The sequence below is a fragment of the Sturnus vulgaris genome, chromosome 36 (genome assembly GCF_052056855.1).
Source record: "Sturnus vulgaris isolate bStuVul1 chromosome 36, bStuVul1.hap1, whole genome shotgun sequence".
NCBI lineage: Eukaryota > Metazoa > Chordata > Aves > Passeriformes > Sturnidae > Sturnus > Sturnus vulgaris.
This window is the reverse complement of record NC_142278.1, coordinates 278,668-301,325: the sequence shown is the minus strand read 5'-3', so window position 1 is coordinate 301,325 and position 22,658 is coordinate 278,668. Positions and strand designations below refer to the sequence as shown.

Below are 22,658 nucleotides of genomic sequence, written 5' to 3'. Positions count from 1 at the left end.
TGGGACCGGCGGGGACAGGCGGGGACAGGCGGGGACAGGGACCCAGGGGACACCCAGGGGACACCCAGGGGACACCCAGGGGACACCCAGGGGACACCCAGGACACGCGTGGGCCTGCTGGGCGTGGCCAAACCCGAAACCACGCCCCCCAAAACAACCCTCAGCCAATCAGCGCCGCGCTCCCCCCCCGCAGGTGGCAATGGCACCGCCCTAGAGGGCGTGGCTTACGCGGAGCGGGCGTGGCTCCGCGCAAGGGGCGTGGGTTACGCACGAGGAGCGTGCTCACGCACGGGGGCGTGGTGACGCAAAGGAGGCGTGGCCGTATAAAAAGGGGCGTGGCCTCCGTCAGCTGCGCCCGCCCGCAGCAGCGGCCCCGGCAGCTCCGCGCGCTCCAAAACCGCCCAGAAAAAAACCCCCAAAAAACCCGAAATTCCCCCAAAAATCCCTTCAGGAGCTCATTGAGGCTGCCCCGAGCCCGCCATGGTGTCGCTGCTCTGCTGCGGGCCCAAGATGGCGGCCTGTGGGCTCGTCCTCAGCGCCTGGGGCGTCGTGATGCTGGTGAGGGGGGGCGTGAGGGTCTCGGGGGGGGGGGTTTCTGAGGGGATTTTGGGGCTCTCTATGGGTCTGAGAAGGAATTTAGGGGGTCTTAGAGCACCCCTGGGGGGTTGTCAGGGGGTTTGCGGGGAACCTTGGAGGGATTTTGGGAGGTCCCTGTGGGGTTGTCAGGGGTTTGGGGGGGATTTGGGAAGTTTTGGGGGGACTCTGAGGGGCTGAGAAGGAATTTGGGGGGTCTTGAAGGGTCCTCTGTGGGGTTGTCAGGGGGTTTGGGGTCCCTTGGAGGGATTTTGGGGGGGCTTGGATGGATTTTGGGGGGTCCCTGTGGGGCTTGGGGGGGGTCCGGGGTCCCTTTGTTTTTTTGGGAGAGGGGCCTGGGAAATATTTGGGGGGTCCTGGGGGGATTTTTAGGGCCTGGGGGGGGGGTCCCTGGGTGGTTTTGGGGACCCCAAGAAGGGGCTGGGGGAGTTTTGGGGGTCTGAAGGGTTGGGGAGGAGATCCCCCAAATTTAGGGGGGGGGGGGGGGGGGGCTCCAAACTTTTAGAAAAGTGGGGAACACCCAACCCCCCCCCTTCCCCTCCCCCACCCCCAACTTCCCCTCAGCTGCCCCTGAGTCACCCCAAACCCCTCCCCCACCCCCTAAAACCACATTTGGGGGGTGTGGGGCAGCTCGGGGAGGGGGTCACCACACCCCCAAATCCTCTCGGGACCCCCCAAAACCCCTGCCGGGACCCTCCCCCCAGGTGCTGCTGGGCATTTTTTTCAACGTGCACTCGGCCGTGCTGATCGAGGACGTGCCCTTCACCGAGGAGGATTTCACTGAGTGAGCCTGGATGGGGGGGGGCTTGGGGGGGCGTTTTTGGGGGTCCCTCGAAGGGATTTCGGGTCCTTTAAGGGGATTTGGGAGGAGTTTGGGGGTCCTGGGGGGGGATTTGAGGGTTGGGGGGGGGGATTTGGAGATGTTCGAGGGTCCCTCGAAGGGTTCTGGGGGGAGTTTGGGGGATCCTGGAGGGGGTTTGGGGGTTTTTTTATTTTGGTGGGTTTTGGGGCCCCTGGAAGGGATTTAGGGGGGATTTGGGGGAGTTTGTGGTCCTTGGAAGGAATCTGGGGGGAGTTTGGGGGTCCTGAGGGAGAATTAGCAGGAGTCTGGGGTCCCTGAGGGGGGTTTGGGGGTCTTGGAGGTCCCTCGAAGGGATTTGGGGGGAATTTGGGGGTCCCTCAGAGGGATTTGGGGAGGTTTGGGTTCCTGAGTGGGATTTGGGGAGTTCTGGAAGGAGTTTGGAGGGATTTGGTGTCCCTGGAAGGGATTTTGGGAGGATTTTGGGAAAATTTGGGGTCCCTGAAGGGGATTTGGAGTCCCTCAAAGGGATTTGGGGGGGACATGGGGTCCCTGAAGGGGATTTGGGGGAGTTTGGGGATCCTGGGGGGGATTTGGGGGGGAAATTTGGGGATCCTGAGGAGGATTTGGGGGAGGTTTTGGGGTCCTTGGAAGGGATTTGGGGATCCTGGGGTTCCCAAAATCCCTCAACCCCTCCCAAATTCCCCCCAAAACCCCCCGAATTTCCCTCAAAACCCCCCAAAATCTCATTTTTCGGGTGCTCCCGCAGCGGCCCCGACCGTATTTACGCCCTGTACGAGCAGGTCAGCTACAACTGCTTCATCGCCGCGGGGCTCTACGCGCTGCTGGGGCGGCTTCTCCCTTATTTACGCCCTGTACGAGCAGGTCAGCTACAACTGCTTCATCGCCGCGGGGCTCTACGCGCTGCTGGGCGGCTTCTCCCTGTGCCAGACCCGCCTCAACAAGCGCAAGGAGTACATGGTGCGCTGAGACCCCTAAAATCCCCTTTTTTCACCCCCAAAAAATCCCTTTTTCCCCCCCACCCCCTCAAAAAAAACCCCCTCCACATCCACCCCCCTTTCTCGGAGGACCAATTTTCTCCCGCCCGGAGCGACGCAGAGAAGTTCGGAGAGGTTGAAATAATAAAGAGAGTTGTTGTCTAGCCGGGGCGCGGGTGGTTTTTTTTTGTTTGAAAAAAAAAAGGGGATTTTTGGGGTGAAAAAGGAGGATTTTGGGGAGGGCTGGAGGTTAAAGAGCAACGAGACGGCGGAGCGGAGCGGCTCGGGAGGCGGAAGTAGGCGGGGCTTGAGAGGCGGAAGTGGGCGGAGCTTTGGAGCCAACCAATGGGAGAGGGCGGGAGAAAAGGGGGCGGGGCCTCGTGAGGACGGCGGTACCAGCGAGACGCGCGGGGCAGAGCGTCCCCCTCCCCCCGCCGCCACCATCGAGGAGCCGGAGCGGCGGCGGCGGCGGCCGGAGGGGCCGGGGAGGGCGGCCATGACGTCAGCGTCCACTAAAGTGAGGGATTTGAGGGAATTTTTTGGGGGGGATTTGGGAATTTTGGGTTTTTTTTTTTTTTTTTGAGGGGGGGGATGTGTGTGTGGGGGGGTGGGTTTGGTATCGGGTGGGAGTCACTTCCGGTTCGGTGCCACTTCCGGGCGGTCCGTACCAGGGAGGGGTCGGGGGGGAGTGACCCCCACGGAGGTTCCGGGGGTTCGGGGGGTCCGGGACCCGTTCGGGGGTTACTGGTCCCAGTTTGGGGTTCAGGGAGGTGTAACTGGTCCCAGTTTAGGGTTCAATGGGATTTTATTTGTCCCAGTTTGGGGTTCAGGGAGGTGTAACTGGTCCCAGTTTAGGGTTCAGTGGGGTTTTACTGGTCCCAGTTTGGGGTTCAGAGAGGTGTAACTGGTCCCAGTTTAGGGTTCAATGGGGTTTTATTGGTCCCAGTTTGGGGTTCAGAGAGGTGTTACTGTCCCAGTTTGGATCTCAGTTGCATCCCAGTTCTGTTACTGGTTCCAGTTCAGGTCTGGGTCCCAGTCTGGGCTCCCAGTGCCCCCCCAGGCCCTCCCAGTGCTCCCAGTGCTTCCAGTTTGCTGTCCCAGTCCCTCCCGGTGCTCCCAGTCCCTCCCAGTGTTCCCAGTTTGCCGTCCCAGTCCCTCCCAGTGCTCACAGTGCTCCCCGTGCTCCCAGTTTGCCATCCCAGTCCCTCCCAGTGCTCCCAGTTTGCCGTCCCAGTGCTCCCAGTGCTCCCAGTTGGCCGTCCCATTCCCTTTCAGTCCCTCCCAGTGCTCCCAGTTTGCCGTCCCAGTCTCTCCCAGTGCTCCCAGTGCGCCCAGTTAGCCGTCCCAGTGCTCCAGTGCTCCCAGTTTGCCGTCCCCGTGCTCCCAGTTTGCAGTCCAGTCTCTCCCAGTCCCTCCCAGTGCTCCCAGTGCTCCCAGTTTGCCGTCCCAGTCCCTCCCAGTCTCTCCCAGTGCTCCCAGTTTGCCGTCCCATTCCCTCTCAGTCCCTCCCAGTGCTCCCAGTGCTCCCAGTGCTCCCAGTTTGCCCTCCCAGTGCTCCCAGTGCTCCCAGTGCTCCCAGTTTGCCGTTCCAGGTCGGTGAGATCTTCTCGGCCGCGGGCGCCGCCTTCACGCGCCTGGGGAGCTGACGATGCAGCTGCACCCCGGACCGACACCTCCCCCGCGGGGTGAGGGGGTTTGGGGGGGCCTGGGGGGGTCTGGGGGTCCCTGGGGGGATTTGGGGGAAATTTGGGGGGAAATTTGGGGCAGGTTTGGGTGAAATTTGTGGGAAAATCCGCGAGATTTGGGGAAAATTCTGGGAGATTTTGGGGAAGGTTTGAGGGGGACTTGGGAGTCCTGATGGGGAGATTTTGGGGGAGGGGGGGTCCCAGAGGGTTTTGGGGTGTCCTGGGGTGGATTTGGGAGTCATGAGGGGGTTTGGGGGAAATTTTGGGGGGACTCTGGGGGAAATTTGGGGGAAATTGGGGCAGATTTGGGGCAAATTCCAGGAGATTTGGGCAACATTTGAGGGGCGTTGGAGGGACTTTTAGTCCTTCTGGGGAGATTTTGGGAGGGTCCCAGGGGATTTTGGGGGGACTCTGGGGGGATTCAGGAAGATTTGGGGGATTTGGGGTGGGATTTTGGGGTCCCAGTGTGGAGATTTTGGCTCCCCTTGGGGAGATTCCGGGGAGTTTTGGGGGGTCCCAGAGGGAATTTGGGGATCCCTGGAGGGGTCTTGAGGTGGATTTGGGGGTCCTTGGAGGGAATTTGGGGAGGTCCTGGGGGATTTGGGGTCCCTGAGGGAGATCTTGACCCCCCCTCCCCATTCCCCTCTAGATCCCCCAAATTCTGAGGTCTCCCAAATCCCCCCAAAATTCCCGAGATCCCCCCAAAAATCTCAAATTCTGCTGGACAGAGCCGGAGCTGTCGCTGCTCCATGGGGCTGTGTCGCGATTTTGGGAGGACCTGAACCCCCCAAAAACCCCTCAGACACCCCCCAAATCCTCCTAGATCCTCTCCAGGACCCTCCAAATTCCCTCCAAACCCCCCCAAATTCCTGGAATCCCCCACGATTCCGGGATCCCCCCCAAAATCCCAGGTCCCGCTGGACGGAGCCGGAGCTGTCGCTGCTCCGCGGGGGCCGTGTCGCGATTTGGGGAGGACCTGAACCCCCCAAAAACCCCTCAAATCCCCCCCGAAAACGCCCTAAGTCTTCCCAAAATCTCCCAAGTCCCCCCAAAACCCCCTCCAGTCCCCCAAAATTTCTGGGATCCCCCCCAAAAACCCCCCCAAAATCCCAGGTCCCGCTGGACGGAGCCGGAGCTGTCGCTGCTCCATGGGGCTGTGTCGCGATTTGGGGAGGACCTGAACCCCCCAAAACCTCCTCAAATCCCCCCGAAAACCCCCTAAATCCTCCCAAAAGCTCCCCAAGTCCCCCCAAAACCCCCTCCAGTCCCCAAAATTTCTGGATCCCCCCCCCCAAAAATCCCCCAAAATCCCAGGTCCCGCTGGACGGAGCCGGAGCTGTCGCTGCTCCGCGGGGCCATGTCGCGATTTGGGGAGGACCTGAACCCCCCAAAAACCCCTCAGACACCCCCCAAAATCCTCCTAGATCCTCTCCAGGACCCTCCAAATTCCCTCCAAACCCCCCCAAATTCCTGGAATTCCCCCAAAATTCCGGGATCCTCCCAAAAATCCCAGGTCCCGCTGGACGGAGCCGGAGCTGTCGCTGCTCCGCGGGGCTGTGTCGCGATTTGGGGAGGACCTGAACCCCCCAAAACCTCCTCAAATCCCCCCGAAAACCCCCTAAATCCTCCCAAAAGCTCCCCAAGTCTCCCCAAAACCCCCTCCAGTCCCCCAAAATTTCTGGGATCCCCCCCAAACACCCCCCCAAACTCCCAGGTCCCGCTGGACGGAGCCGGAGCTGTCGCTGCTCCGCGGGGCCGTGTCGCGATTTGGGGAGGACCTGAACCGCCTCAGCGCCCTCATCAAGGACCGCACGGTGTAAGGGGGGGGGCCCGGGGGGGGGCGATTTTGGGGGTGTCCTCCCTCCCCCCCCCCCCAAAAAAACCCCCAAAAACCTCAACCCCCCCCAAAATGCCCGCAGGGCGCAGCTGAAGGCGGCGGCCAAGCGCAAAGCGTACGAGGACAGCGGGGTCCCCCTGCCCCCCCCCGGCGCCGACTCCCCCCAAAAAGGGACCCCGAAAAAACCCCCCCGGGTCTGGGGGAGCCCCCCACGACACCCCCGGACCCCCCGGGAAGAAGCTGAAGGTGGCAGGTAACGAATTTTGGGGACCCCTCCCCTTTAATTTGTTGTTTTTTGTGGGTTCCCCCCCCTTTAATTTTGGGGATCTCATTTAATTTTGGGGTTTTTTTTGATCCCTTCCCCTTAATTTTGGGGACCCCAACTTGAATTTTGGGTTTTTCTTTTTCCCTCCTTTTGTTAATTTTGGAGTCTCTTTAATTTTGGGGGTCCCCCGTTTAATTTTGGGTTTTTTTTGGTTTCCCCCCGTTTAATTTTGGGGACCCCCCCCCATTCATTTTGGGCTCTTTCTGCACCTCCTTTAAATTTTGGGGTTCCCCTGCTCCCCGCCCATTTAATTTTGGGATTTCTCTGCTTCCCCCCACCTTTAATTTTGGGGTCCCCCCATTAATTTTAGGGCCTCCCTATTAATTTTTGGGATCTCCCCCGTTAATTTCGAGGTCCCAAATCCCCCCCCCATTAATTTTGGGGTCCCCCCCAGAGCCCCCCTCGGGTGACTCCGACCCCCCCGGGGACCTCGTGGACGTCGAAGGATTTGGGGACCCCCCCCCCAAGAAGCTGAACTTCGACCAGGGTACGGTTTGGGGGAGGGGGGGGGTGGGGGTCCCCAAAAACCCCCCCCAAAAATTTGGGGAGGTCCCCCCTGGATTTTGGGGGGGGGGGGGGGGTTCCCTGGGACCTCCCCCTCACCCCTTCCCCTTTTTCCAGCAGCCTGAAGCCGGAGCCCCCCCCGGACCCCCTCCCCAAATCTTTGGGGACCCCAAAACTTTTTGGGAGGAGTCCCCAAAATCCCCTGGACACCCCCCACCCCCAAATTTCTGCCTGAACCCCCCCAAACTTGAGAGGGTTCCCCAAATCCTCTCCCCAATTTTGGGGTTCCCAAAGCCCCCCGGGACCCCCCCCCTCTCAATTTTTGGGGTCCTCCCCAAAAGGCTCCTCCCAGTTTTGGGGTCCCCCCACCCCCCAAAATGGGGGAAGCCCCCCCTTTGTCGCCCCCATTAAAGTTTTGGGGTGTCCCCCCCTTTATCTCCGTGTCGTGTTTTGGGTCTTGCCCAAATTTTGGGGTGTCCCCCCCCCCAAATTTTGGGGTGTCCCCCCCCCCCCCAAATTTTGGGGTTCCCCATCCGTTTCCCCCATAGATTTGGGGTCCCCCCCACTTTTGGGGTCCCCCCATGAGCCAAGTTTGGGTTTGAGCTTTTATTGGGGTCACACTGAGGAGGGCACCGGGAGGGGGCCCCCAAATTTTGGGGTCCTGGAGGGATTTGGGGTGGGAATTTTGGGGTGTCCGGGGTTGATTTTGGGGTGTCTGGGACTGGTTTGGGGTTTCAGGGCAGTTCTGGGGGGTCGGGGGGAATTTTGGGGTGTCTGGGTGGGATTTTGTGGGGTATCAGAGGAGAATTTTTGGGGTGTCTGGAGCAGATTTTGGGGTGTCCTGACATGGTTTTTGGGGTGTTAGGGAGTTTTGGGATGTCCTGGGCAGGATTTTTGGGGTGTCAGAGGGGAATTTGGGGGGGGGGAGGGGTCCGGGAGGGATTTTTGGGGTGTCCCAGGTGGATTTTAGGATGCCCTGGGTGGATTTTGGGATGCCTGTATGGATTTTAGGATGCCTTGGGTGGATTTTTGGTGCCCTGGGTGGATTTTGGGGTCCCCCGGGTGGATTTTGGGGTCTCTGGGTGGATTTTGGGGTCCCTGGGTAGATTTTAGGATGCCCTGGGTGGATTTTGGGATGCCCTGGGTGGATTTTTGGATTCCCTGGGTGGATTTTGGGATGCCCTGGGTGGATTTTTGGATTCCCTGGGTGGATTTTTGGGTGCCCTGGGTGGATTTTGGGGTCTCTGGTGGATTTTAGGATGCCCTGGGTGGATTTTGGGATGCCCTGGGTGGAGTTTTGGGGTCCCCGGGTGGAATTTAGGTTTCTCTGGGTGGATTTTTGGGGTCCCCGGGTGGATTTTGGGGTCCCTGGCGGATTTTAGGTTCCTCTGGGTGGATTTTAGGATACCCTGGATGGATTTTAGGTTTCTCTGGGTGGATTTTAGGACGCCTGGGTTGATTTTAGGGTGCCCTCGGTGGATTTTAGGTTTCTCTGGGTGGATTTTTGGGGTCCCCGGGTGGATTTTGGGGTGCCTGGGTGGATTTTAGGATACCCCGGGTAGGTTTTCGGGTGCCCTGGGTAGATTTTTAGGATGCTTGGGTGGATTTTTGGGTGCCCTGGTGGGTTTTTGGGGTCCCCGGGTGGATTTTGGGGTGCCTGGGTGGATTTTAGGATACCCTGGGTGGATTTTAGGTTCTCTGGGTGGATTTTTGGGGTCCCCGGGTGGATTTTAGGTTCATCTGGGTGGATGTTTAGGGTGCCCTGGCTGGATTTTAGGTTTCTCTGGGTGGATTTTAGGATACCCCGGGTAGGGTTTCGGATACCCTGGGTGGATTTTGGGTCCCCGGGTGGATTTTGGGGTCTCTGGGGGGATTTTTGGGGGGCCCTAGAGGGGCTGGCAGCGCTCCTGGCGGCTGTAGAGCTCGAATTGGCTCTTCCAGCGCATCATGTACGAGCTCCAGCGGTGAAACTCCAGGCGCCACTGGCGCTCTGCCTCCTCCATCGGCCCTGCAGAACCCCAAAATCAGCGCGGGGACCCCGAAATTGCATCCGGGGACCCCAAAAACCCCCAGAAACCACCCCAAAACCCCCCCAAAAACATCGGAAATTGCCCCAAAAACTGCAGAAACCGCCCCAAAATCCCCCAAATCCACCCCAAAATTCCAGGTGCTTCTGGTGCTCTGCTTCTTCCCTCGGTCCTGGGAACCCCAAAATCAGCACAAGGACCCCGAAATTGGATCGGGGGACCCCAAAACCCCCCAAAACTGCCCCAAACTTCCCCGAAACTGCCCCTAAAAAGCTTAAAAATCTCCCTGAATCCACCACGTCCTTGTCCCACCTCCACGGTGCCACCTCCCCAATGTCCTCAAATGTCCCCAATGTCCCCCAATGTCCCCCAATGTCCCCAATGTCCCCAATGGCCCCAATGTCCCCAATGGCCCCAATGTCCCCAGTGTCCCCAATGTCCCCCAGTGTCCCCAATGTCCCCAATGTCCCCAATGTCCCCAACACCCCCAATGTCTCCAACACCCCCCATGTCCCCGCTGTCCCCGGTGTCCCCTCACCGGTGACGTTGAGCAGTTTGGGCAGGAAGCGGGTCCAGAAGGCGCAGGCCTGGGCCCGCAGGCCCTGGGCCACGGCGAGCGGCCGCGCGTTGAGCCGGGCGTAGCTCTGCGCCGCCGCCGTGTACGACGGCCAGCGCCGCTCCCGCTCCGACGGCTCGTTCGGGTCCCTGCGCGGGGACACGGCACGGGCGGCTCGGCGCCGGCTCGGCTCGGCTCGAGCCAACCCAGGGCAGCCGAGAGAGATCAGCACAACTCAACGCAACCAAACGCAACTCAACTCAACTCAACGCAACTCAACGCAACTCAACGCAACTCAACTCAACACAACCAAACGCAACTCAACGCAACTCAACACAACTCAACACAACTCAACACAACTCAACACAACCAAACGCTACTCAACTCAACACAACTCAACACAACTCAACACAACTCAACGCAACCAAACGCAACTCAATCCAACCCAGCTCAATCCAACTCAACCCAACTCAACTCAACGCAACTCAACACAACTCAACACAACTCAACACAACTCAACACAACTCAACTCAACACAGCCCAACTCAACACAACCCAACACAACCCAACTCAACACAACTCAACTCATCACAACTCAACTCAACACAGCCCAACTCAACTCAACACAACACAACTCAACCCAACCCAATTCAACTCAATCCAACCCAACACAACTGAATCCAACACAACCCAACTCAACACAACTCAACTCAACACAGCTCAACTCAACACAACTGAATCCAACTCAACACAACCCAACCCGACTCAACACAACTCAACCCAAACCAGTTCATCACAACTCAACCCAACCGAGGGCAGCCAAGACAACTCATCTCAACCCATCCCAACCCATCTCATCATAACTCATCCCAGCACATCCCAACCCAACCCAAATCATGCAAACCCAACTCACCTCAACCAACCAAGGTCCTCCAAGTCATCCCAACTCATCACAACACAACCCAATTCATCACAACCCATCCCAATTCAATCCCATCCCACCTCAACCAAACTCATCCAAAACAACTCATTCCCACTCAACTCAGTCCATCCCAATCCAACCCACCCAACCCAAACCATCCCAATTTGACCAAACTCAACCCAACTCGTACAAACCCAGCTCATCTCAACCCAATCCAACCCAACTCACCCAATTCAGCTCAACCCAACCCAACCCAACCCAACCCAACTCATCCAACCCAACCCAATGCAATTCACCCCAACCCATCCCATCCATCCATCCATCCATCCATCCATCATCCATCCCTCCATAGATCCACCCATGACCTCGTCCTCCCCGTCCCTCCCGGTTGCCCGTACCCGGTGCGGGCGAAGTTGCCCCAGTATCTCATGATGCGCCGGCTCAGCTCCTCCTCCTCGGCCGTGTAGTTGAGCCCGGGGTTCAGGGGCTGCCCGAACACGAACTCGATCTCGTAGCCGTGGGGGACGCCCATCCAGGGCGGCCACAGCAGGTTGGAGGCGCGGTGGTCGAACAGGTACGCGAAGACGGTGCCGCCGCGCTCGGCCCAGCGCTGGGCGAAGTGCATCAGCGGGCAAACCACGTTGTGGTCGCCCACGATGTCGTCCAGCGCCTCGCGGTTCTTCACGGGGTTGTCCTGGTCCAGCCAGTCCGTGTACTGCAGCACCACGGCCTCGGCCGCCAGCTCGTTGGCCTGCGGCACGCCCAGCCTCACCCCGCCCAGGAACTCCTCGCGGCTGATCAGGCTCTCGTTGTCCTTGCCGAAGCCCGGCACGCCGTACACCAGGAAATAGGTGCCTTCGTCCTGCACGGCGCCCAGCAGCACCTCGGCCTCGGCGCGGCCGGGCCGCCCAGCAGCGCCTCGGGGGTGTCGGCCAAGAACTCCCCGTCCACCACGGGCACGAAGGCGAAGCGGAACACGCCCTGCTGCGGCAGCACGGCCGCCTCGTGCTCCACCAGCTGCGGCGGCGCCGCGGCGCGAAGGCAACCCAGCAGCTCGGTCTCGTTGGTCACGGCCCCCGCGGCTCCCACGCCGCCGCAGCCCACCAGCCGGCCCAGCCTGGCCGCTCGCCGCCGGCCTTCGGTGGCCCCCACGGTAGCCCAAGGCCCGTTGGAGAGCCGCTCTGCAGCACGGCGCGGCGGAACAGGCCGCGGCTGCCGCCCGACAGAAGGTGCAGCCCCACCGAGGCGGCGCCGGCGCTCTCCCCGAACAGCGTCACCGCGCCGGGGTCGCCGCCGAACGCCGCGATGTTGGCCTGGACCCAACGCAACGCCAAGCGCTGGTCCAACAAGCCCACGTTGCCGGGAGCTTCGGGGTGACCCGGTAAGGCCAAGAAACCCAAAGCGCCCACGCGGTAATTCATGGACACCACCAAAACCCGCTCGGGCCGCCGCCAAGAAGCGCCCGTCGTACACGTCCAGCGAGGCGGCGCCGCTGTAGAAACCCCCCCCGTAAATCCACACCAGAACCGGCGCCGGCGCCGCCGGCCGAGGCTCCGGCACCCAAATGTTGAGGTACAAACAATCCTCGCTCATCTCCCGGTTGGGGTTCCACATCTCGGAGCCGCCGAATCCCGGGAACATGGTGTCGACCGGCTGGAAGCAGGCGTGGGGTGGGAGAAGGCGTCCAGGACCCCCCCCCCAGGGCCGGGCGGGGCGAGGGGGGGAGAAGCGCAGGGGTCCCAGGGGGGGCTCGGCGTAAGGGATCCCCAAAAACGCCGCCACCCGCGAGGAGGGGCCGGCGGCCACGTGGAAGCCGCGGACGGCGCCCGAGGAGGTGGCGACCACCAGGTCCTCGGTGGCAACGTGGGGGGGGGTGAGGAGGAGGAGGAGGAGGAGGAGGGGGAGGGGGAGGAAGAGCTGGGGGGGGGCGGGCGGGGGGGCGGCGGCGTTGGGTGACCCCCCATGGCGGCGGAGGCTGCGGAGAGAAAGAGAATTTGGGGGGTTGGGGGGTGGGGGGTTTGGGGGACCCCCGTGGGGTGGGGTTTGGGGGGAGGGGTCCCCATTTGAGGAGGGGTCCCCATTTGGGGAGGGGGCCCCATTTGGGTGGGATTTGAGGGGGTCGGGGGGGGGGTTGGGGATCCCCCAGGGAGTGGGGAGGGGGTGGGATCCCCAGTTTGGGTGAGGGTCGCCATTAGGGTGGGATTTGGGGAGCGGGGAAATCCCAATTTGGGTGGGGGTCGCCGTTGGGGTGGGATTTGAGGGGGATTTTGGGTGGGATTTGAGGGGTCATGGGGGAATTTGGGGATCCCTCAGGGGTGGGATTTGGGGAGGGGGTCTCCATTTAGGGTGGGATTTGAGGGGGTCGGGGCGGGAATTTGGGGATTCCCCGGGGATGGGAGTCCCTAATTGGGGAGGGGTCGCCATTGGGTGGGAGGAGGGATTTGGAGGGGGAGGGGGGAGGGTCCCCATTTGGGGGGGGGGGGGGTCTCCATTTGGGATGAAATTGGGGGGGGGGGAGGTGTTCATTTAGGGTGGGATTTGAGGGGTCACGGGGGGATTTGGGGTGGGGGTCCCCATTTGGGGGGGATTTGGGGGGCTGGCAGTGACTCGTGGAATTGGGGGGGGTGGTCTCTGGTGAGGCCCCCCCCCCCCTCCCAGTGTCCCCTCCCAGTTTGTCCCAGTCCCTCCCAGTGCCCCCCCCCCCATAGGGACCCCCCTCCCCGCCCCCCCCCCCATGGGGCAGGTGGTTGCTCCCAAAATAGTCCCAAAAATTCCCGGCCGGAAGCAGCCGGAGGTGGGGGGGGAGGGGGGGGGGGGGGAACCGGATCCTATGGGGACCCCCGGCCCTAGAGAGACCCCCGACCCCCTATAGACCCTATGGACCCCTCCCCCATCCCCTATAGACCCACAGAGACCCCTCCCCCATCCCCTATAGACCCTATGACCCTATGGACCCCTCCCCCATCCCCTATAGATCCATAGGGACCCCTCCCCCCATCCCCTATAGACCCCTATAGACCCCTCCCCCATCCCCTATAGACCCACAGAGACCCCTCCCCCATCCCCTATAGATCCCTATAGACCCCTCCCCCATCCCCTATAGACCCTATGGACCCCTCCCCCATCCCTATAGATCCATAGGTTCCCCTCCCCCATCCCCTATAGATCCCTATAGACCCCTCCCCCATCCCCTATAGACCCTATGGACCCCTCCCCCATCCCCTATAGATCCATAGGTTCCCCTCCCCCATCCCCTATAGACCCCTATGGACCCCTCCCCCATCCCCTATAGATCCATAGGGACCCCTCCCCCCATCCCCTACAGATCCCTATCGACCCCTCCCCCATCCCCTATAGATCCACAGGGACCCCTCCCCCATCCCCTACAGATCCATAGGGACCCCCCCGGCCCCGCCCCACGGGGCCCCTCCCCCAAAATGGTACCCGGGGGGGGAGGGGGGGAGGATGGAGGGGGGAGGGGCGATAGGGGGGGGGTCCCCAGGGTGGGGGAGGGGCTCTGTGGGGGGGGATCTCAGGTGTGGGGGAGGGGCAATGGGGGGTCCCCAGTGTGGGGGAGGGGCGATGGGGGGGGTGTCAGGTGTGGGGGAGGGGCAATGGGGGGTCCTCAGGGTGGGGGAGGGGCTCTAGGGGGGTCCCCACGGTGGGGGAGGGGCTCTGGAGGGGTCCCCATGGTGGGGGAGGGGCAATGGGGGGGTCCTCAGGGTGGGGGAGGGGCTCTAGGGGGGGTCCCCATGGTGGGGGAGGGGCTCGGGGGGGGGGGTCTCAGGTGTGGGGGAGGGGCTCGGGGGGGGGTCCCCAGGGTGGGTGGGGGAGGGGCGGGGCTGGGCCCGTGCCCGCTGGGCCGGACGGATGGAGGTCATTGGGGGGGGGGGGTGGGGGAGGGGCGATGGGGGGGGGGGTTATCGCGACAGGGGGGGGGGATGGGGGAGGGGGGGGGGTCTCCGGGGTGGGGGAGGGGCGGCACCCCACCCCTCTCGCGCCGCGGCTCCGGCCTCGCTCCGGCTCCGGCGTCTGGAAAATACCGGGGGTGGGGGGGGGGGGGGGGGAGGGGGAGGGTTAAATTGGGGGGGGGGGGGGGGAGGGGGAGGGGCCAAAGGAGCCGCCCCTCCCCCCCTGCGGCAGCGCTGCCCCTCCCCCCGCGCCGGGGATGGAGGGGGGGAGGGGGAGGGGGAGGGGAAGGATGCGCTGCCCAACCCCCACCCCCCCCCCCCATCACATCGCGGGGGGGATTTGGGGGAAATTTTGGGAATTTTGGGGGAATTTGGGATTCTTGAGGGATTTTGGGGGATTTGGGAAATTTGGGATTTTTTGGGGAATTTTTTTGGGGAATTTTTTTGGGGAATTTTTTTGGAATTTTGGGGGAATTTTTTTTGGGGGGGAGCTTTGGGATTTGGGGGCATTTTGAGTAATTTTGGGGAATTTGGGGGGATTTGGGGGAATTTGGGGGATTTTGGGGGGAATTTTTTTGGAATTTTTGGGGGAGGAGCTTTGGGATTTGGGGGCATTTTGAGTCATTTTGGGGAATTTGGGAATTTTGGAATTTTGGGAGATTTTTGGGTTTTCTCCTCTGGACACCAGGGGGCGCCTGGGGCCACCCCCAGACCCAAATTTGGGTGGGGGGAGGGGCGGGGGTCGTGCCCCGCCCAGTGCTAAAAATAGCCGGGGAGGGGGAGGGGCGGGACAGGCGTGGGAAAGGGCACAGGTGAGTCACGTGATGGGCGTGGCGCTGTCAGGTGTGACAGGGACCCCCCCCAGGTGTGTCCCTGTGTCCCCCCAGGTGTGTCCCCGTCCCCCCAGGTGTATCCCTGTCCCCCCCCAGGTGTGTCTCTGTGTCCCCCAGGTGTGTCCCTGTCCCCCCCAGGTGTCTCCTTGTGTCCCCCAGGTGTGTCCCTGTGTCCCCCCAGGTGTGTCCCTGTGTCCCCCCAGGTGTGTCTCTGTGTCCCCCAGGTGTGTCCCTGTCCCCCTCAGGTGTGTCTCTGTGTCCCCCAGGTGTGTCCCTGTGTCCCCCCAGGTGTGTCCCCGTCCCCCAGGGTGTGTCCCTGTCCCCCCAGGTGTCTCCTTGTGTCCCCCCAGGTGTGTCCCTGTGTCCCCCAGGTGTGTCTCTGTGTCCCCCCAGGTGTGTCCCTGTCCCCCCCCAGGTGTGTCCCTGTGTCCCCCAGGTGTGTCCCTGTGTCCCCCCAGGTGTGTCCCTGTGTCCCCCCCAGGTGTGTCCCTGTCCCCCCCAGGTGTGTCCCCGTCCCCCCCAGGTGTGTCCCTGTCCCCCCAGGTGTGTCCCCGTCCCCCCAGGTGTGTCCTGTCCTCCCTGTGTCCCCCCCAGGTGTGTCCCTGTGTCCCCCAGGTGTGTCCCTGTGTCCCCCCAGGTGTGTCCCTGTCCCCCCCCAGGTGTGTCCCCGTCCCCCCAGGTGTGTCCCCGTCCCCCCAGGTGTGTCCCTGTCCCCCCCAGGTGTGTCCCTGTCCCCCCAGGTGTGTCCCTGTCCCCCCCAGGTGTGTCCCTGTGTCCCCCCCAGGTGTGTCCCCTGTCCCCCCAGGTGTGTCCCTGTCCCCCCCAGGTGTGTCCCTGTGTCCCCCCAGGTGTGTCCCTGTGTCCCCCCCAGGTGTGTCCCCGTCCCCCCAGGTGTGTCCCTGTGTCCCCCCAGGTGTGTCCCTGTGTCCCCCCAGGTGTGTCCCTGTCCCCCCCAGGTGTGTCCCCGTCCCCCCAGGTGTGTCCCTGTCCCCCCCAGGTGTCTCCTTGTGTCCCCCCAGGTGTGTCCCTGTGTCCCCCAGGTGTGTCTCTGTGTCCCCCCCCAGGTGTGTCCCTGTCCCCCCCCAGGTGTGTCCCTGTCCCCCCCCAGGTGTGTCCCTGTGTCCCCCCAGGTGTGTCCCCGTCCCCCCAGGTGTGTCCCCGTCCCCCCAGGTGTGTCCCTGTCCCCCCAGGTGTGTCCCTGTGTCCCCCCCAGGTGTGTCCCCGTCCCCCCAGGTGTGTCCCTGTCCCCCCCAGGTGTGTCCCTGTCCCCCCCAGGTGTGTCCCTGTGTCCCCCCCAGGTGTGTCCCTGTCCCCCCCAGGTGTGTCCCCGTCCCCCCAGGTGTGTCCCTGTCCCCCCAGGTGTGTCCCTGTCCCCCCCAGGTGTGTCCCTGTCCCCCCAGGTGTGTCCCTGTCCCCCCCAGGTGTGCGTGTCGCGGTTCCCGCCGCTGACGTGTCCCCAGGTGTGTCCCCAGGTGAGTCCCCAGGTGTGTCCCCACGTGTCCCCTCCCCCTCCGTGGCCGCCGGCCAAGGGTCACCCGCCCCTCCCCCATCGGCTGGCGCAGGTGAGGCCGCGGTGACGTCACGGGGACACCCCTGGGGAGGACTGGGAGAAACTGGGACGGACTGGGAGAAACTGGGGGACACTGGGATAAACTGGGACACACTGGGATAAACTGGGACATACTGGGATAAACTGGGACATACTGGGATAAACTGGGAGGGACTGGGATGTACTGGGATGCACTGGGATAGACTGGGAGAAACTGGGGGACACTGGGACACACTGGGATAAACTGGGACATACTGGGGGGGACTGGGACAGACTGGGACATACTGGGATAAACTGGGATGTACTGGGATGTACTGGGACACACTGGGATGACCTGGGACATACTGGGATGTACTGGGATGTACTGGGACACACTGGGATGACCTGGGACATACTGGGATAAACTGGGATCTACTGGGACACACTGGGATAAACTGGGACACACTGGGATAAACTGGGACATACTGGGATGTACTGGGATGAACTGGGACACACTGGGACACACTGGGACGGACTGGGATGTACTGGGACATACTGGGAGGGACTGGGACAGACTGGGACATACTGGGATAAACTGGGATCTACTGGGACACACTGGGATAAACTGGAATGTCCTGGGACATACTGGGATGTACTGGGACACACTGGGACATACTGGGATGAACTGGGACAGCTCTGTGGGACCCCCAGGTCCGCCCCATCCCCGTGTCCCCACCCATCTCCGTGTCACTCCCGTGTCCCCCCCCCCCCCCAGTCTCAGTGACACCCTGATGTCGCCTTCACCCATCTCGGTGACATCTCAGTGTCCCCATCCCCGCCAATCCCGGTGTCCCTTCCTGTCCCCATCCCCGTGTCCCCCCTGACCCCTGTGACCCCAATGTCCCCATCCCCGTGTCCCCCCCCGATCCCGGTGACATCCCCGTGTCCCTGATGGCCACCAGGACACCCCGGTGTCCCCATCCCCGTGTCCCCCCCAATCCCGGTGACATCTCAGTGTCCCCCACCCCAGTGTCCCCGTCCCTGTGTCCCCTTCACCGATATCAGTGACACCCTGATGTCCCCACTCATCTCGGTGACATCCCCGTGTCCCCACCAATCCCAGTGTCCCTTCCTGTCCCCATCCCCATGTCCCCACTGACGCATGTGACACTCCCGTGTCCCCACCCCCGTGTCCCTGATGGCCACCAGGACACCCCGGTGTCTCCATGCCCGTGTCCCCCCTGATCTCGGTGTCCCCTCCTGTCCCCATCCCCGTGTCCCCCCTGACCCCTGTGACACCCCAATGTCCCCATCCCCGTGTCCCCCCCCGATCCCGGTGACATCCCCGTGTCCCTGATGGCCACCAGGACACCCCGGTGTCCCCGTCCCCCACCCATCTCGGTGACACCCTGATGTCCCTTTCACCCATCTCGGTGACATCTCAGTGTCCCCCCCCCCCCAGTGTCCCCATCCCTGTGTCCCCTACACCGATATCAGTGACACCCTGATGTCCCCACCAATCCCAGTGTCCCCCATCTCCGTGTCCCCACTGATCTTGGTGACACTCCCGTGTCCCCTCATGTCCCCGCCTCAGTCTCAGTGACACCCTGATGTCCCCTTCACCCATCTCGGTGACATCCCCGTGTCCCCATCCCCGCCAATCCCAGTGTCCCTTCCTGTCCCCATCCCCGTGTCCCCCCCCGATCTCGGTGACACATCAGTGTCCCCCATCCCCATGTCCCCACTGACGCATGTGACACTCCCGTGTCCCCACCCCCGTGTCCCTGATGGCCACCAGGACACCCCGGTGTCCCCATGCCCGTGTCCCCACCCATCTCGGTGACATCCCCGTGTCCCCTTCACCCATCTCGGTGACACCCTGATGTCCCCACCCGATCTCGGTGACATCTCAGTGTCCCCCACCCCAGTGTCCCCATCCCTGTGTCCCCTTCACCCATCTCGGTGACATCCCCGTGTCCCCATCCCCGCCAATCCCGGTGTCCCTTCCTGTCCCCATCCCCATGTCCCCACTGACGCATGTGACACTCCCGTGTCCCCCCGTCCCTGGCCACCAGGACACCCCGGTGTCCCCATCCCTGTGTCCCCCCTGATCTCGGTGTCCCCTCCTGTCCCCATCCCCGTGTCCCCTTCACCCATCTCGGTGACATCTCAGTGTCCCCCCCCCCAGTGTCCCCATCCCTGTGTCCCCTTCACCGATCTCAGTGACACCCTGATGTCCCCACCCATCTCGGTGACATCCCCGTGTCCCCACCAATCCCAGTGTCCCCCATCTCCGTGTCCCCACTGATCTCGGTGACATCCCCGTGTCCCCATCCCCGCCAATCCCAGTGTCCCCTCCTCAGTGACACTTCCGTGTCCCCATCCCCGTGTCCTCCATGATCTCAGTGACATCCCCGTGTCCCCCCTCGTGTCCCCCCTCGTGTCCCCCTCCCCGTGTCCCCACTGATCTCGGTGACACCCCCGTGTCCCCCCCATGTCCCCCCCTATCTCAGTGACACTCCCGTGTCCCCCACCATGTCCCCCCCATCTCGGTGACACCCCCGTGTCCCCCCCCGTGTCCCCGCGCAGGTGACACTCCCATGTCCCCCCTCCGTGTCCCCACTGATCTCGGTGACACTCCCGTGTGTGTCCTCCCATGTCCCCCCCCATCTCAGTGCCACTCCCGTGTCCCCCCCCCCCCGTGTCCCCCCCCCGTGTCCCCGCGCAGGTGACACTCCCGTGTGTCCCCCCCCATGTCCCCCCCTATCTCAGTGCCACTCCCGTGTCCCCCACCATGTCCCCCCCCCGTGTCCCCACTGATCTCAGTGACACTCCCGTGTCCCACCCCCGTGTCCCCCCCCCCGTGTCCCCGCGCAGGTGACACTCCCGTGTGTCCCCCCATGTCCCCCCCTATCTCGGTGACACTCCCGTGTGTCCCCCCCCGTGTCCCCCCCCGTGTCCCCACTGATGTCGGTGACACTCCCGTGTCCCCCCATGTCCCCCCCATCTCGGTGACACTCCCATGTCCCCCCTCCGTGTCCCCATTGATCTCAGTGACACTCCCATGTCCCCCCCACCGTGTCCCCGCGCAGGTGACACTCCCGTGTGTGTCCCCCCATGTCCCCCCCTATCTCAGTGACACTCCCGTGTGTCCCCCCCCCCCGTGTCCCCGCGCAGGTGACACTCCCGTGTGCCCCCCCCCCCCACCGTGTCCCCGCGCAGGTGACACTCCCGTGTGTCCCCCCCCCCCCATGTCCCCGCGCAGGTGACACTCCCGTGTGTCCCCCCACCCCGTGTCCCCGCGCAGGTGACACTCCCGTGTGTCCCCCCCCCCATGTCCCCGCGCAGGTGACACTCCCGTGTGTCCCCCCCCCCCCATGTCCCCGCGCAGGTGACACTCCCGTGTGTGTCCCCCCATGTCCCCCCCTATCTCAGTGACACTCCCGTGTGTCCCCACCCCCGTGTCCCCGCGCAGGTGACACTCCCGTGTGCCCCCCCACCCCCCGTGTCCCCGCGCAGGTGACACTCCCGTGTGTCCCCCCCCCACCGTGTCCCCGCGCAGGTGACACTCCCGTGTGTCCCCCCACCCCGTGTCCCCGCGCAGGTGACACTCCCGTGTGCCCCCCCCGTGTCCCCCCCCGCCGTGTCCCCGCGCAGGTGACACTCCCGTATGTCCCCCCCCCCCGCCGTGTCCCCGCGCAGGTGACACTCCCGTGTGTCCCCCCCCCCGCCGTGTCCCCGCGCAGGTGACACCGTTGCCTGAGGGCAGCTCCAAACCGCGGGGCGCGGCCGCCGCATTCTCCGGCGCGTGTGTCACCCTCGTGTGTCACCGCCTGTCACCCCCCGCCCACCCGCGCCAACCCTGGGGACAAAGGTCCATGGGCCACCCATTGTCACCCCCTCCCCACCCCACCCCCGCCCACCCCCTGATATTGTCGCCGGCGGCGCTGGCGCGCGCCCAGTCGGTGACAGCACCTGGACATGGCGGGGGGGACGCGCGGGAGGGTCCTCGTGGTCCTCACCTGCGCCCTCACAGGTGAGGCTGGGCACGGGGACGGCCGAGGGGGAGGAAGAGGAGGAGGAGGAGGATGGAGGATGGAGAGGTGGGGGGTGGGAGAGGTTCGGGTGTGAAGGTCTTGGAGGGGGATGAAGGAGAGGGGGATGAAGAAAAGGGAGATGAGGAAGAGGAGGGGGATGAAGAAGAGGGGGATGAGGAAGAGGAGGACGAAGAAGAGGGAGATGAGGAAGAGGGGGATGAAGGGAAGGATGAAGAGGGGGATGAAGAAGAGGAGGATGAAGAAGAGGGGGATGAGGAAGAGGAGGACGAAGAAGAGGGGAATGAAGAAGGGGAGGATGAAGAAGAGGGGGATGAAGAAGGGGAGGATGAAGAAGAGGGGGATGAAGAGGGGGATGAGGAAGAGGGGGATGAAGAAGAGGGGGATGATGAAGAGGAGGATGAAGAAGAGGGGGATGAAGAAGAGGGGGATGAGGAAGAGCGGGATGAGGAAGATGAAGAGGAGGAGGAATTGGGGTGGGAGAGGTTGGAGAGGTTCAGATCTGAAGGTCTTGGAGGAAGATGAAGAAGGGGGGGATGAAGAAGAGGAGGATGAAGAAGGGGATGAAGAGGGGGATGAAGAAGAGGAGGATGAAGAGGATGAGGAAGGGGAGGAGGAGGATGGTGGGGAGGAGGTTGGAGGGGGGCCGTGGGCAGGGGGTCTGGGAGGAGGAAGAGGAGGATGAAGAAGATGAAGAAGAGGGGGGGAGTGGGACAGGTTCAGGTGTGAAGGTCTCAGAGGAAGAGGAGGAGGAGGAGGATGAAGAAGAGGGGGATGAGGAAGAGGAGGTTGATGAAGAGGAGGAGGAAATGGGGGTGAGGTTGGAGGGGTTCAGATCTGAAGGCGTCAGAGGAAGAGGAAGGGGAAGAGGAGGAGGATGAAGAGGAGGAGGATGAAGAGGAGGAGGATGAAGAGGAGGAGGATGAAGAGGATGAAGAAGAGGGGGAGGAACTGGGAGAGGCTTGAGGGGCTCAGATCTGAAGATCTCGGAGGAAGAGGAGGAGGAAGGTGAAGAAGAGGGGGATGTGGACAGTGGGGAGAGGGGGGAGGGGGATGATGAAGAGGAGGAGGATGATGATGATGATGATGATGATGATGATGATGATGATGACGAGGAAGAGCAGGAGGAATTGGGGGTGGGGTTGGAGAGCCTGGACAGCTCCGTGCTCTGAAGGGCTTGGAGGAGGAGGATGAGGAAGAGGAAGAGGAAGATGAGGAAGAGGAGGAAGGCGGAGACAATGGAGGGAGAGTGGAGAGGGATGAAGAGAGGATGAAGAGGAGGATGAGGAAGAGGAAGAGGAGGAGGAAGAAGAGGAAGGTGGCGACGATGGAGGGAGAGTGGAGGGGGATGAAGAGAGGAGGAGGAGGAGGAGGAAGAGGAAGAGGAAGAGGAGGATGAGGAAGAGGAGGAAGGCGGAGACGATGGAGGGAGAGTGGAGGGGGATGAAGAGAGGATGAGGAGGAGGATGAGGATGAGGAGGATGAGGATGAGGAGGGGGGGATGAAGGCCGGGGGGCTGGGGGCTCCCAGCTCAGCTCGGCCCCTGCCCCGCAGCCGCCATCGCGGGGACGGCGAGAGCCCAGAACAGCAATGGGGAAAGCACGGAAACAGCGGTGACCACCACACACAGCCCCGGGGCCACCGCTAGCCCAGAGACCACCGTGAGCATCAATGGGACCACTGCTAGCCCAGAGACCACCGTGACAATCAATGGGACCAGTGTTAGCCCAGAGACCACCGTGACCATCAATGGGAACACTGCTAGCCCAGAGACCACCGTGAGCATCAATGGGACCAGTGTTAGCCCAGAGACCACCGTGAGCATCAATGGGAACACTGCTAGCCCAGAGACCACCGTGAGCATCAATGGGACCAGTGTTAGCCCAGAGACCACCGTGAGCATCAATGGGACCAGTGTTAGCCCAGAGACCACCGTGAGCATCAATGGGAACACCGCTAGCCCAGAGACCACCGTGACCATCGATGCGACCAGTGTTAGCCCAGAGACCAGCCCAGTGACCATCAATGGGAACACTGCTAGCCCAGAGACCACCGTGACTAGCCCAGAGATCACCATGACCAGC

General features: G+C 62.7%; 4 protein-coding genes across 6 annotated transcripts; 2 read left to right on the top strand and 2 right to left on the bottom strand.

The window, feature by feature from the left end:
* The first annotated feature begins 325 nt into the window (after positions 1–325).
* On the top strand, positions 326–2,557 carry RNASEK (ribonuclease K). 2 transcript variants are annotated; one of them, XM_088155266.1, is made up of 4 exons: positions 330–558; positions 1,299–1,378; positions 2,163–2,196; positions 2,279–2,555. In XM_088155266.1, exons 1-4 carry the CDS (start codon positions 481–483, stop codon positions 2,381–2,383), a joined length of 297 nt encoding a protein of 98 aa, XP_088011392.1. In that variant the 5' UTR covers positions 330–480; the 3' UTR covers positions 2,384–2,555. The 2 variants fall into 2 exon arrangements, with proteins under 2 accessions (XP_088011391.1, XP_088011392.1); XM_088155265.1 differs by having other exon boundaries at positions 326–558; positions 2,163–2,557.
* Positions 2,558–2,761: 204 nt separating this feature from the next.
* Positions 2,762–7,177, top strand: BACC1 (BPTF associated chromatin complex component 1). Its single transcript, XM_088155222.1, is given in 8 exon segments — positions 2,762–2,908; positions 3,984–4,023; positions 4,026–4,052; positions 4,055–4,076; positions 5,791–5,892; positions 5,996–6,166; positions 6,633–6,725; positions 6,863–7,177. Coding segments are annotated over 7 exon segments (399 nt in total). The 5' UTR covers positions 2,762–2,887; the 3' UTR covers positions 6,649–6,725; positions 6,863–7,177.
* Positions 7,178–7,333: 156 nt separating this feature from the next.
* LOC106864293 (acetylcholinesterase) lies at positions 7,334–11,150 on the bottom strand. 2 transcript variants are annotated; one of them, XM_088155221.1, is made up of 4 exons: positions 10,646–11,150; positions 9,308–9,474; positions 8,600–8,750; positions 7,334–8,474 (listed from the first exon to the last, which is right to left on the bottom strand). In XM_088155221.1, exons 1-3 carry the CDS (start codon positions 10,870–10,872, stop codon positions 8,629–8,631), a joined length of 516 nt encoding a protein of 171 aa, XP_088011347.1. In that variant the 5' UTR covers positions 10,873–11,150; the 3' UTR covers positions 7,334–8,474; positions 8,600–8,628. The 2 variants fall into 2 exon arrangements, with proteins under 2 accessions (XP_088011347.1, XP_088011346.1); XM_088155220.1 differs by having other exon boundaries at positions 7,334–8,750; positions 10,646–11,138.
* Positions 11,151–11,184: 34 nt separating this feature from the next.
* Positions 11,185–19,638, bottom strand: LOC148220510 (cholinesterase-like). Its single transcript, XM_088155233.1, is given in 3 exon segments — positions 11,185–11,689; positions 11,691–12,098; positions 19,597–19,638. Coding segments are annotated over 3 exon segments (825 nt in total). The 3' UTR covers positions 11,185–11,314.
* Positions 19,639–22,658: the final 3,020 nt, after the last annotated feature.